At 39.2% G+C, this 15,572-nt stretch overlaps 1 protein-coding gene and 1 long non-coding RNA gene across 2 annotated transcripts in view; one reads left to right on the top strand and one right to left on the bottom strand.

Annotated features, from left to right (window-relative positions):
• Nucleotides 1–15,572, bottom strand: part of LOC134665690 (very long chain fatty acid elongase AAEL008004-like) — a 47,085-nt gene that overhangs the window by 5,499 nt on the left and 26,014 nt on the right. Inside the window, exon 3 of the mRNA XM_063522643.1 lies at nucleotides 10,109–10,299. Coding sequence (XP_063378713.1) covers nucleotides 10,109–10,299 — 191 coding nt within the window. The remainder of the gene's footprint in view (nucleotides 1–10,108; nucleotides 10,300–15,572) is intronic.
• LOC134665691 (uncharacterized) lies at nucleotides 7,787–9,160 on the top strand. The gene is made up of 2 exons (XR_010098408.1): nucleotides 7,787–8,025; nucleotides 8,335–9,160. It is a non-coding gene; the product is annotated as an uncharacterized LOC134665691 (long non-coding RNA).

Below are 15,572 nucleotides of genomic sequence, written 5' to 3'. Positions count from 1 at the left end.
AAGCTAGATGCTGAGCGGAGACGTAGAGCTCAGGGGCCGCGCACGTGGTACCAAAATGACGTGGCAGAGGTAGATGGCGTGTTTAAATTCTTCGCTCCAGGAGGTCTCCAAAACTAAATTGACTTCTAGGATTTTTGAAGCTTTTGAGATAAATTACTCAACGAATGAAATAAATGAATGAATAAATCAGTAAATAAATCCCGGCTCCTGAAAACCGAGAAAAGGTTGTATTAGCCTTCGCCCTTTATGGCCTCTAGAAAAGAGATGAAACCATTGGAAATTTGGCTCACCGCACTGGTAGCTGCTAAGCCTTCTGGCGGAGCGCTCCCTTCCCTCGAGCAGGAGTCTCTCTGCAAAGAACCAAAATTTGGTTAAGAACAAACCCACAACGTCTCGCGCCATTGTGGAGTTGATCACCACGAAATTTAATTTCTACTCACTCAGTGGAGCTTCCGAAGGACTCAAGCCGTTTCCATCTTTCAGACCACCATGCCGAAAGTGTGGCCTTCCCACAAATTGGGCTCTTGCGAGCGAGTGTCCCCAGAGGGGGTCCCGAATCAAATGTGCATATCATTCTCGAATGATCTCCAATATGGAGTCCCTGAGAGCCCTAACAAAAGGTAATAGGGTGGCAGTCCCTTGAAGACACAAATCCCACGAAAATTCTGTCTGAATTATTTAGACAATATCACTCCTGAGCCTAAGAAATATATTTTTACCATTTAATCTAATATTGTTTCATTTCAGAGCCACTTTGTAAGTCTGTAATTTCTATGTTTTGTTTTACATCAAAATTGTTTTTTATCTAATAAATCATACCTACTTCATACAAAGTTTTCCTGGAGTGACAACATAAATATCTCAAGTTTTAATTATTTTTAGTCATATGACAACCCCGACAACAGATAAGCATCGAGAGGTGCATCTGAATGCAACAGATTATGCAAAGAAATGCAATCAATGTTGTTATGTTTTGGACACCGTTAAAAACGTTGAAATTAGAAGAGGTATTTTTCTTTTAATAATAAATCGACCCAAAATACTTATTTTAAATTTAGAAAAATGTACTACGTTACAATACCCCCCTCCCCGATTTTAAGGTTCGACGTAGGTGAACCGCTCGCTGTCCTCAGCGACTCGGATCCTACAAATACGTTTATTGGACCAGACCAACAACACACCAAAGGCAAGAAAACTAACCTAATAAGCAAGCTATTCAAATTGAACAAAAATCTAACGCGGCTTCGAGATTTCGTCTCATAGGAGTCTAAGGACTCTACTCTATATATCTTGAAAAAAAATCTCCTTTCCACAAACATGGATCAACCGAATCTAAAAAACCAACGACCAAAAAAATCTCGAACCCACGTTAACATACGGAAGGTGAAAAAAAACTATGCGGCCATCTGCGCAACACATAGAAAAAAACCTCCGTTATACCTTACAAACCAGTGAACAAACCGTTGGCCTTCTCAGCACAACGCGGAAAAAGCTTGTTGTACTGAGAAAGCCAATTCCAACCGCCAGGACCGATGTTCAGCATTCATCAATATAATCTCTCCTTGTCCGGGCAAAATGATGAAGTCTGAGCAATAAACCATCACCCGACTCCAACAACCATAAATCCAAACCGGAAAACAATCCAACAAAATCTAAGTTTCAAACCATCAAAGTTGCTAAATTGAGTTCTAATCTCTACCTAAAAAATTTGTCCCCGACTGACTTGTCGGAGGAAACGAAACGTCCCAAATCATGTTGCACAACACCCCCAAAAAACACGGTATACCTAAAATAAAAAAAACGAGGTACGGCAACATGCGAAATAGTACTATAAAAAAAATCATTAGGACTTACGCCTAACGACACGTGAATTACAAAAATACGCTAAGTTAAAAAAACAAAATAAAGTACTATTTCGATATTTGTCGGGTATGGTAAGTACCGGACAAAGCGTAACAATGCGTTACCATTTGGTCATATTAAAGATAGCTCCGATGTTGGGGTTGAGAGGTACTTAGCAGGTGAGTGGTTTGTCGTCCTTGGCGGCACGACGACTGGTACAAGACGAGGGATCGTGCGTCCAAGGATAACTCTTCCAAACTCTAAAACCATACTAAGTCCTATAGTCCAAATCGCTCTGAGACTGAGCACAGCTTCGATCGCACCGCACATACATCACGCACTAACAGATTCAAACATTCATCGCCCATGCAAATATAATAACGTAACAGTTTTACTGTTCGCCACGTTCCGAACAAAATTCGTGAATTAAATATTTACCGAATATTTAACACTACTAACGATCTCAACCGTTTTTTTGTTATGTTATGAGAGGTAGGTGATAGTGGTTGTCAACTCTGGCGGCAAGACGACAAGCCTAAAGAGACTCGGGGTCCTGCGTCCAGAGATAACTTCCACCTCAAAACCTAACTTCCATTTCCTACTTAAAATCTTTAATATGCCACGACCCAATTGGGTGACCATCCAGCCTTTCAAGCTCATAAACTAAAGGAGATAAAACCTTTTTAACTCTGCACGGTTCATACTTAGGTGCGAGTTTTGACATAACAAACTTAGAGGCGTCACTTTGCGTATAAGTACGCTTGTGAACAATATCCCCTACTGAAAACTTCGCCTCTCGGCGTCTCAAATTATAATATTTGGCATTTGTTTCATGTGCTTGCAGCATACGTACCCTAACCTGCTCAAAAATGTCTCTCATACAACCAAATTCGCCTGCATACTCCTCTCTAGGCATACCCACATCGTACTGTTTATCAGTATCTTTATAAAACGAGCCGTTAATGACGGGTTCCCTAGCGTGCACTAAAAAGAAAGGAGAATACCCGGTGGTCTCACTTACTGCACTGTTTATCGCAAACCTGATTTGGTGCAGCTTTTCGTCCCATGTACGGTGATTGTCCTTTACGTAAGACGCTACGGCGGTCATCACTACCTTATTATAACGCTCGACTAAATTTACCTGCGGAGTATAGCGCGGGCCATAAAAAATGTTAGGTACGTTGTAGCGTTTCAATAACTGCTTAAAGTCTGATCCCGTGAATTGCGTTCCATTGTCTGCAATCACGGTTTCAGGCACGCCATGTTCCAAAATGACATGGTTTTCAAAATGCTTCGCCACCAAAGCGCTAGTAGCGCGGCGAAGTGGAAATAGCAGTGTGTGTTTCGAAAAGCAACATGTAACAACAAATAAAAATGTATAACCTGCGCGAGAGCGCGGCAGTGGACCGACAAGATCTATACTAACTACCAACCATGGTCGTCGACATACCTTTGGCTGTCCCATGAGGCCTGCAGTCGGTTTCTGCGAATGCTTGTACGCTGCACAGACATCGCACGCTTTTACGAACTCGACTACATCCTTATACATACCGGGCCAAAAGTAGGTCAACGCCAACCGGCGATGAGTTTTAAAAACACCTAAATGTGCAGCAGTTGCTTCGCAATGATTTTGCTGCAGAACTCTCTTACGATCACACTTCTTCACCACTTCCTTCCAATCGAACTCTCGCAACAAATTATACTTTGACTTTGAAAGTCTAAAAAGTTTCCCGTCTTTTAAACAAAAATTTGGAAAATTTGCGGGAAAAGATCTACAACCATTGAAGATCTTATCATACCATTCATCTGGCTCAACGTCATCATTTGTCACGTTAATTGCATCTACTTGCATGAGTCTTGATAGTGCGTCAGGCACAACGTTAAGCGATCCCTTTCTGTGCTCAATCTCAAAGTCGAATTGAGACAGTCTGCAACCCCAACGAGCTAACCTCCCTGACGGGTTTTCAAGATTCATGAACCATTTGAGTGACGCGTGATCCGTGATCACTTTAAACTTACGTGAGCCTAAATATGCCTGAAATTTCTCCACTGAAAATATGACCGCAAGAGCCTCCCTTTCAGTGGCGCTGTAATTTCGCTCACTTTTGTTTAGGGCGCGGCTAACGTATGCGATCGGATGCTCAACCCCCTGGATGGTCTGGGAAAGCATTCCACCGATTCCGTATGAAGACGCATCACAATGTACTGAAAATTCCTTTTTAAAATCCGGTACCGCCAAAATGGGTGCCGTCACTAGAGCGTTCTTCAAAATCTTAAATGCTTCCTCTGCTTCCGCAGACCATTCGAAAGGTGGCGCCTTCTTGCCCTGTGACGTAAGTTTATTCAAAGGAGCGGCTATCGATGCGAAATTTCGGATAAACCGTCGATACCAGGAACACGTTCCTAAGAATGCCCTTACGTCACGCGCATTCGTGGGTGTGGGGAAGTTTAGAACGGCAGAAACCTTGTCAGGATCAGTACGCAACCCGAACTCGTCCACGACGTAACCGAGGTATTTTATGGACTGCCTGAAAAACTTAGATTTCTCGAAATTAATAGTTAAATTCGCCTTTTCCAACTTCGCCAACACACGATTTAGCAAAAGCAAGTGCGTCTGAAAATCTGATGAGCAAATAACGATGTCATCGATGTAACAAAAAGCTAAACCGGTTTCGATGTCACCTGTCAAATTGTGATCAATAAGGCTGTCCATCAGCCTCTGCTGACGCGCCGATGCGCCGCAGAGACCAAAAGGCATGACCTTGAACTTAAACATTCCACGACCGGGCACGCAAAAACTTGTCTTCTCCTGTGAGGTTTCAGCTAACGGGATCTGCCAGAATGAGGAACTTAAATCGATCGAGGTCAGGTATTTCGCTTCCTTCAAACTATCCAAAATCTGGGGTATATACGGAATGGAATACGAATCTCCCTTTGTGACCGCATTTAATTTCCTGCAATCTAAACAAAATCGCCAATCACCGTTAGGTTTTCTAACTAAAAGAGCCGGGTTATTCCACGGACTCTCACAGGGTGTAACTACGTCCAATTTTAACATGCGGTCTAACTCGGAGGCTAAAGCAGCGCGTTTTTCCGGCGATAACGGGTACTGTTTCGTTTTGATGGGCGTGGCATCACCAGTATCGATAACATGCTCCGTCAAGCTGGTTCTGCCAAGCCCCTTCTCCTCGAACGAAATGTTTCTAAATTTCCCTACGACGGTGTCCGCGAGTTCCCTCTCGGCCGCAGTTAAATGCTCGTAAGACCGAATCGTGTGTACTTGTTCTGCACTTAAACCGTTACAACTAAAATAATTTTCAGGTGGAGTCATGTGTTCCGCATTTTTTAAACATTCAGGCAATAAATCAAAAGCTTTCCAAAAATCATACCCTAAAATAACGTAATTCACGATCGAGGGTATTACTACAAACTTTATTACTTTCGTAGTATTTTCAAACGTAACCGGGACAAAAATGTACCCAATCGACTCGCAATTTACTCCATTTGCGACCCTACACGAACTAGAGTACGCTTCCTGAAATGTAAAACCAAATTTGACAAAATCTAAATGTGCATTGTTCCCTAAAACTGACAATGCTGAACCGCTATCGGCCAATCCATAAATCTCAAAATCATTCGCTTTAAATTTCAAATATGGTCTAATATCATCTTTATTTGGAGCAAACAGAATCGTAGCAATCGAACTAGCATTTTTATTTTGTTCAATCGATTTAAACTTTAATCGATTCGATTGACACTTGCTACGATTCAACCTTAGGCGTTTTTTGACTGTTGTTGCATTGGTTTTGTAACGTTACCCTTTTGACAGATCTCACATTCCGATCGTATTGTATTTGCTTTCCCACAACCAAAACAGCTATACGAATTTAATTTAGGCTTTTCTTTACACAATTTAAAATTATGATCCGGTTTACCACATTTGTAACAAACTCCACGATGTGGTTTCGAAAACTTCGCGTCCGAAAACCTTGGTTGCTGTTTTCGCTGTGAAAAGGAACTATCCGACTTGGTCGCGAAGCTTGAGCTTTGTTTAGCAGCGATGGCATTCACCTGAGGTTGCTTGGCACTGGAGCCTTTATAAACATGATCACGACAAAGTGTATGCTCGCTGACCTTGGGCGGTTCTACAAATAATTTCGCCCTTTGCTGTGAAAACTCAACCTTGCGACAATAAGCCTTCAGTTCGGCGACCGACTTAATATCTACCAATGCCAACTGCTGCGTAAAATGTGGGCGAATGTTGTGCAACAAGATGTCCAGTTTCGCCTCCTCCGGTAAGTCTGATTTTAATCTAGCAAACATTCCTGACATTACCGCAAAATATAAGTGGATGGGTTCGTTTTCCCCCTGCGTTCTAGCTTGAATTTCCTGTCTCAGCCTAAAATCATAGTCACCGGGGACAAACTCATCCAACAAAAGTGACTTTAAATCCTGCCAACTTGAAACCGAACCCTTGACACCTCTAAACCACAACAACGCCGAGTCTACAAATAAATGTGGTGCCGCCCTAAATAGTTTGGCATCTGAAACCCCATTTGCTTCTTTTAGTTCCTCCACACGCTCCAAAAATGAGCGCGGGTCTGTCAAACCATTAAATTTAACCTGCCATTTTGAAATATTCAAATCACTAGAGCACTGAACCTGCATTTCCCTAATACCGCTTGTTAACATTTCAGAATTATTGCCGGAGACCAAAGGATTTGGATTTGAAACCTCTGCGCTGCCGCTGGGTGCTGCTGGACTTGAACCTGGACCCTCAATCTTTGCCAATAAACTCTCAAGCTTGGATTGCAAACTAGTCTTCAGTTCTAGCAATGTCTGGTTGCGTTCCGGCTGAACCCTAGCCAGACGGTGATAAATATGGTAGCCGAGGGCTTTAGCGCGACTTAAAGAATACCTCTCCTTTGTCTCACAATATTTGTCAACAATAGAAGCCAAATCGATCACTTTCTCCGAGACAATGCCTAGCTCCGACTCCGCTGACAGTTCAGTCTCCACTATGTCCTCGCTAGGCGCTTCTAAAATAAGAGACCTAAGTTGCTTTCTCAAAGCGTCAACCGTGGTTGCAGGCGTTTCCGACCGAATTTGAACCTCATAAATCAACTCATCCTTCAAAAGACTGTGAAATTGAATGCTGCGCTCCATTTTTAACTAGTGTATAAACTACTGTATTGAAAATTCTGGTATTAACAATATGTATTGTATGTATGACTGTATCACTATGTTGTTTTCTAACAAGATTAAATAATATTAAATAGTGTACTATTTTCTTTAAACCAATCTTAATCTACAAATAATGTAACTGTAATCCTTAATGAGTAAAGTATTTTTCCTACCGAAAATAATTTCTAACTGACAGGTGTACACTTTCAAACGTCAACTTTCTTTTTAAATTTGCAAAGTGAAAGCTACTATGAAATTGGTTCCAAACAATACCACAAACTTCCAAGAAGGTAATACTTCCAACGAAATTCAATACTTTTTACTTTAAATATGTAACAATGAGCTGACACTAAAGAAATTTAAGGGAAATGTAAGCAAGTACTCGAAATTAATTGTTATTTCTCAAATTCGAATATCTTTGTAATAAGTCCGTACTACAAAAGAATGCACAAAAACCTTTTTAAATTTCAATTTTACGCATAAAAGCAACACAAATCTAAAACAAATGTTGAAATTAAATCTTAGTATCTAAAATGAGTGAAATTTCCTAGCATGTACTTGGTGCAAAGTACAAAACCACGTTATTTTTACGGTTGGCAATAACCTCAAAAATCAAAAAATTGCTTGTCACTTTCTCTTCTAAAAAACATCAAATAAATTGCATCAAACCAGCAAAATTGCAATCAAATCCTCAAATTACTATATCTAAAGACTATTTAATGAATAGAGAGCAACCAAGACTAAACAAAAAGGTGATTAACACAGTAAATATTTCACAACTTTCCTGGTACATGAAATTTCACAAGATTCCTTTAGCAAGTTTATACCCAGGGCGCCAGTGAAACGTGCTATTTTATAGGGGTTAAATAATATTGCAAAGCTCCGGCTTGTTCAAAGAAAGCTATAGCACGTTAGCACAAAAAAATGAAATTAAATCTTAATAAAAAATGTGGTGTCTAAATTGCTTGCTATAGGAACCTATTTTGGGAGATGAAAAAGGTGAACACAAATTATATTATAGAAACTTTATTTAAGCCTAAATATCTTGCCTATGGAATGTTAGTTGATAAATCTAAACTTGTTGACTTCTATGTGAATCTTTAACTTGATTTGACGACACCTAATTTCAGAACTTAGCTCAGTGGAAAGCTGGGCCGCTTAACAGGTCCAGGATAAAGCTTCACACAGAATTCTACTTATTTAAGAACTAATTTATTTTATACTAAATACTATGTACCAGGATTTTCAAATGTCTTTATCTTACTTTAGTGGTTGCTCAAAATTCTAAATTTACTCTAAACTTTGCAGCTGGCGCTGATGCCCTACTAAATTAAATCATGGAAAGGACCGACCTCAGAATTTAAACGTTCCTCAGATGCAGCGGGGTGACAGGCTGCTTTCCCCGGTGAAGCTAGATGCTGAGCGGAGACGTAGAGCTCAGGGGCCGCGCACGTGGTACCAAAATGACGTGGCAGAGGTAGATGGCGTGTTTAAATTCTTCGCTCCAGGAGGTCTCCAAAACTAAATTGACTTCTAGGATTTTTGAAGCTTTTGAGATAAATTACTCAACGAATGAAATAAATGAATGAATAAATCAGTAAATAAATCCCGGCTCCTGAAAACCGAGAAAAGGTTGTATTAGCCTTCGCCCTTTATGGCCTCTAGAAAAGAGATGAAACCATTGGAAATTTGGCTCACCGCACTGGTAGCTGCTAAGCCTTCTGGCGGAGCGCTCCCTTCCCTCGAGCAGGAGTCTCTCTGCAAAGAACCAAAATTTGGTTAAGAACAAACCCACAACGTCTCGCGCCATTGTGGAGTTGATCACCACGAAATTTAATTTCTACTCACTCAGTGGAGCTTCCGAAGGACTCAAGCCGTTTCCATCTTTCAGACCACCATGCCGAAAGTGTGGCCTTCCCACAAATTGGGCTCTTGCGAGCGAGTGTCCCCAGAGGGGGTCCCGAATCAAATGTGCATATCATTCTCGAATGATCTCCAATATGGAGTCCCTGAGAGCCCTAACAAAAGGTAATAGGGTGGCAGTCCCTTGAAGACACAAATCCCACGAAAATTCTGTCTGAATTATTTAGACAATATCACTCCTGAGCCTAAGAAATATATTTTTACCATTTAATCTAATATTGTTTCATTTCAGAGCCACTTTGTAAGTCTGTAATTTCTATGTTTTGTTTTACATCAAAATTGTTTTTTATCTAATAAATCATACCTACTTCATACAAAGTTTTCCTGGAGTGACAACATAAATATCTCAAGTTTTAATTATTTTTAGTCATATGACAACCCCGACAACAGATAAGCATCGAGAGGTGCATCTGAATGCAACAGATTATGCAAAGAAATGCAATCAATGTTGTTATGTTTTGGACACCGTTAAAAACGTTGAAATTAGAAGAGGTATTTTTCTTTTAATAATAAATCGACCCAAAATACTTATTTTAAATTTAGAAAAATGTACTACGTTACAACATCATCTGTGAAAATTTCAACTGTCTAGCTATCACGGTTCGTGAGATGCAGCCTGGTGACAGACGGACGGACGGACGGACGGACAGCAGAGTCTTAGTAATAGGGTCCCGTTTTACCCTTTGGGTACGGAACCCTAAAAACGGAATAATTTGACTCTATCCGTAGGATTGACGACCAGCCAACCCCATTTTTTTTTCTTTTCTGATTGTAATGAGTGTGTAAAATTTGTTATTTAACTGGTTTGGTTTGACGTAAATAAATGTATTTTCTTTCTTTCTTTCTTTCTATAGTCGCACCAATAAAAGTCTGCAGCGGATTTGATAGCCCACGCAGTGTAAGGCCCACTTGCACCACCCCATATGCACTAACCCGGGATTAAGCGGTTAAACCGTTAACCTAGTGTCAAATTATACTGGTAACCATGGTAGCTCCAAGTTTATCCGGTTAACCCCGGGTTAGTGGAATGGCGCAAGTGGGCCTAAGTGTTATGTATACGTCATAATTTCATACAAGGTTGACGTTTAAAATGACAGATGCACTGCGTGGGCTATCAAAATCGCTGCAGACTTTTTACGGTCTGACTATATTTACTTACCTCATAAACCAGGAATATAGACATCAGCACTTGTGACACATTGTACACGACTATGGTGTTTTTGAGGTCATACGGTTTGCGGTCCCTCATATAGCGAGGGCCCACTGACGTGCAGAAGTACACGTATGTGGCCAAGATGGTCAGTAGAGGTCCGGGGCCTGACATTAGCGTCCATTCTTCTGTCCGAGGGTCTGGAAGGAAGAAAAATATTTTTAACACACATAATTATTAACAGTTAACAGGTTTTACAGGATATATGGTGCTATTTTACCGCTCTAGTGCGATAATTAGCACATTACATACTTAACTATGTCGAAAATTCAAAGGGCCATATATATATAACGTACGATACATGTGCGAATCGTGTTTTAGTTTATCGCCACTCGTTGCGAATTTCCTATTTTCCGCACATGTATCGTAATGTACTATTAATACTATTATATGATTCGTACTTAAGTATAATTATGTAAGTAATTAAAATTTTTTTTCGCCTAAATTTACTATGTAGGTATGTGTGATAAAAATTTTGAGCGTACATCAACTTACTGTAGTAAATATTAAAATCTTAAAGTAAAGTTAACCTTTTCGACGCCATGTCAAACAAAAGCTGTCACTCGGACGCCACGTCACCGAAGTGTCAAAACTGAAATTGAACTTTATACATATGTACGTAGGTCTATGTTGCTCTATATTCTGTGACGGATTAATCCGTCTTTGGCGTTGGGTCTACAGTGCGGATATATTGGCGTCCTTTTGGCGTCGAAAACGTAACATTTTGAATGCAAGTATCATAAATTTTTCATATACATCATAATATTTTAAAATTCATATATTTTCGTCTAAAAGAGAAATCTCGTTTTCAACATTGGACATACATACCTACACCTAACAATTCAGTCATACAACCTATTTTCGACATAGTGAAAGCACACTTTTAATAGACGACCTTGCCACGGTAAATTTTAATGGCAATAGATAAACACAAACATTAATTAAAGTACTCAAAACCGTGTAAAAACGAAACCTAGGCAATCTTTATAATGACTGTTATCTTTAAGACATCTAATGGATTCGGTGCAATGCCACTGGGTGTTTCATAATTGCAATTTAGATGATTGTTGGAAAGGCACTAAAAGCATTGTTGGTACTGGCAACACTTTTAAGAAGGCATTTAAAGCCAGGAAATTAGAAGGGGACAAAAGATATGACACGCTGCGCGAAACTTGCGACGGAAGATTTTTCCATCGCGAGGGTTTTGCCTTTTATCTAAATTACTCTGAAAATTTACTTTTGTTAAAATTTTGATCATCAGATTCCTCGGCTGAAGCAAATCGACTGATGAAAATAATATTAGAAGTGTAGATCAGGTAACGATACAATAATAATAACGAAATAGGTAACGATATTTAGTGATAATTTGAAATTCTTCCGTGACTTTCGTCTATCAAGCCACTTTTAACTTCTTAAAGTTTTAGTTGAAGTCTGCCTTTGCAAATATAGCCTAGTTTTCCTGTGAATTTTTTCATGGTATTTGTAAATGATTATAATATTTTATAACTTTTCGATATACTGCCGAATTAATGACACGAAATCGAGTTCCATGTCTGTATTTGTTAGCAAAGCTGCTCGAAAATGTAGTGGCAATTGGAATAAAACTTTAAATTAGGTACCCAGTTAAAGTTTAAAACATAAGCTCCTTCGAATGTAGTATAATAAATAATTTAAATATAATAAACAAACAATATATACATAATTACATTATATCAGCATTTATTATATTTCAACATATTTACATACGGTAGAATAATAGCAACGATTAAAATAAATTGTGCTATCAATGAATCTTCACGGTCAAGTGGAGTTAAAGTATAATGCTGTCATAAAATAACTATTGCCTGCACATACATATTACTAGTAGTTCTGTGAGGTGTCTATACTCATAGTCATTATATTTATTTAGTCACTCACAGCCCTCAGGGATCCTTTCCCTGCGGTATCCTATTAGATATTATTACACTAACTACGCTCATAACTAAACTCTTCGCAGCGGCAAAGTGATATATGTGATTGGTTTCATTACATTACGCATATCATATCACGCGCTTAAACTACAAAAATTTAATGACTTTCGGGAAAACCAATCACCGTGAGCGTTCTCAAAGACGTATCAAAACAAAATCAAAATCTTCACAAATTTTCAAATCACAGTCGGCCTCACTCTTACTTTAGCCTCACTCACGGCCTCAATTTTTTTACACCTGCAGCCTATGGGCCAACTACACGCAGAAGGCTTACATTACAACGCTCTACGCGTACAATATAACAATGCTTTCAGGGTTCTGATGGGGTTGCCTCGTTATTGTAGCGCCTGGGGGATGTTTGCCAATGCCGGAATAGATGGATTCCATGCCATCATGCGAAAGAGGTGTGCTTCAACCCTGAGCAGGATACGGGACAGCCCCAATAGAGTCCTGGGCATTGTTTCTGAAACGTGGGACAGCCCCCTAATGAGGCACTGGCTCGGACTGCATGCGCCAGTTCCGTATGTACCGGGTCATAGGTTAAGTTAGTTTTGTCTTATTTATTTTTAAATTTTAATGTATTATTTAGTTTTATATGATGTTAACCCCAATTTTAAGTTTAGTAATAATGATACTAACCCCAATGGACCTAAAGTCTGAAATAAATGATTTTTATTTTACTTTTTTATTATTTTAGGTATAAAACAAACTGCCGTATTCGAACTTCAAGATACTAACAAGAGATGACACGTACTAGATCCATTCTAGATACGTTATAGTTTAGATATCAACTAGTTCTCTTTTGCGGCGCAATTCGGGCAACCAATGTCACTTTTACGTTAGATAGAGTAAGATATCTATTAGATGTGAATTGGATCTCTAAGTCATATCCCGTGGAAATCGTTCAAGAAGTATCTCCAGAACCGCGCAAATGTCAAATTTGACAGGTTAGATCTTAAACATATCGTTATCGTATCTTGGTGATGTCTAAAAGATATCTAATAGATGTGTATTTCAAAATCCGAATCGGGCCCTACGTCCCCTGCCGCGTCTGTTTGTTTTTGTGTTTGATCGCTATAAACTCAAAATCTGAACGGATTTTGATTTTGATACGGTTTTAGAATGATTCTTGAGGAAGGTTTAGGTGTATAATTGGTTAACCCGTGCGAAGCCGGGGTGGGTCGCTAGTTACATATACTAGGTACGCTATGTGTCGGCGGCCGATCGTAGGATCAGGCAGATCGTAATGTTCCTGTGTAATGTTTTGACGATAGCCACATTAAACCAATATATAGACAGGAAGGTTCGTTAGGTTGCTTCAGATGCCCGAAGAGTAAACCGTCCAGAAATAGAAGCCCCGCGTAGCGGGGCTCCGTCGACTCAGGGAACGAGTCACGTTTCACGATATGCCTAGGAATTTCACGATATGCCTGATCTTACGATCGGCCGCCGACATATGCAAAGCAAAATGCGTAACGCGTCTATACGGCACCTGCACTTCCTTGCGCAATGCGCGACCTTGACCGACGCCCGCGCATGCTCAAGCTTCGTAACGGTCGGGCGAACAAAACGCATAAACGCAACCGCGGATGCGTTTAACTTAAGCTTTATGATTTATTATATTATACGCGTTAGTCTATGACCTTGATATATGAAAGTTTGTACTGAGATTGATAAACTGTGATTTTGTAACTGCCTGATTTGAACTTTAAGATACGATATTTGCTAAAGATACGATATGGATCGGATTGTCAAAAGTGACGTAAGTGAAAAAATAACAACGGGTTGTACTCCGGGAGTGCCGGCAGAAGTGAAAACTCAATAACTTTGTAACAGTTTTTCGATCAGGTCACGTGTCCGTCTTACGAATTTTCAATCTGTCGGTCACGTGAAATGTCGCTAGTTTAACATTTTTTCCCCATCACAAAAAGTGCACAGCGCCGCTAAAGAAGTTTTCACTTCAAAAACAGTTTAAGGCAGAGTATGTATGTATTAGTTACTCTATGGTTTACAAGCTAGTGCTGCACTCTGGCGGCAGAACATTGCAGTAATACCTTCTATTTTACGCGTTTTGGTCGCGTCGCGTGGTAGAGGTGGCGATATTTGCGATTGCGACAATTTCATTGTTTCGTATGACTTCTCTAATAACTATAGCAAAGACATATGTAACTTCGTATAAGATGAATAAAGTCTAAGGAAACCACGTGCCTCGGAAAACGAGTAAAAGTCATTCTCGGATGGATGACGCACATACCTTTGGCCTATGCTCGGCTAGATGGCGTGACGACACCGTTTCATATTTAACAATTTTAACACATAGATATCAGTGAATGAACATGGGTCAAAATGATATAAAAATAATAAAATTATTTATCCATATATATACATTTTTTTGATAATTTTATACGTGTTTATTTTGAGTTTTAGTCGTGTGTCGATATATGGCAGTAAATTTACAGTGACTACAAAATTTACTATGATAGGACCCCTCTATACTATTTATCTATTCTTTTTGACTATAGTTAAGTACCTAATAATAACTCAATGAAAAATTCATATTAAACATGGCATTTGCGTACAATACCTTTAGGTACTTATAACTGCTATTAAACTGACATTATTATTTAATGCAAGACATCGCACCAACGATTGCATAATTTTATTATGTTTATCTAATAGGTGAATCAAGGAAGTTTTATTATAATAAGGATATTTATTTTATCCTCACGGTAATCAAAAGATCGTATTTCATTTTAATGTATTAGTAAAGATTGTCATGTCAAGTTCAAAATATCAGCAGAGGTATCATGGTCGCAATGTTATCACCTGTCATGCCATGTGTCACTTTCGCATTTACATATTTGTTTGAACGTGACAGGCATGGTACAGGAGAAATAAATGTACCTACAAAAAAAATGCAGGTAGAAAAGCAAATTAATGATTTATGATTTAAAAACGGATAAGTGCGAATCGGACTTGCCCACCGAGGGTTTCAAACAAAATAAACTTTTTTTTATAGATTTATAGTTTTATGATTTTTCCCTGTACAGTCATCAGCAATAATATCTTACACAACTAGGGCCGCAAAAATATGTGACACGTTCTTATTTGGAGCGCAATAAGAGCGCGTCATATATTTTTGCGGCCCTAGTTGTGTAAGATACTATTGCTGATAACTGTACTTGTAGCGTAAGATGATATTACATATTTGTATTTAAATTGTATAGTCCTAGAGGTCAATAGGAAGAACCTTATAAATTTTGAATCCCTTTTGAGTGTCGAAATGTACGTTTTTGCGGCATAAACAGCCGTATTTTTTTTAAGTTAACTTATGAGTTTGATTGTTTTCATAGCTTTAAGGCACTGTAGACTTAAGTATGTATATATGGTTTTAATTTCAACTGGATACCTCCTCGCGTTCCCGAGATAAAAAGTCTTGAACT

The sequence above is a fragment of the Cydia fagiglandana genome, chromosome 7 (assembly GCF_963556715.1).
Source record: "Cydia fagiglandana chromosome 7, ilCydFagi1.1, whole genome shotgun sequence".
NCBI classification, from domain to species: domain Eukaryota; kingdom Metazoa; phylum Arthropoda; class Insecta; order Lepidoptera; family Tortricidae; genus Cydia; species Cydia fagiglandana.
This window is presented reverse-complemented; position numbering and strand designations above follow the sequence as displayed.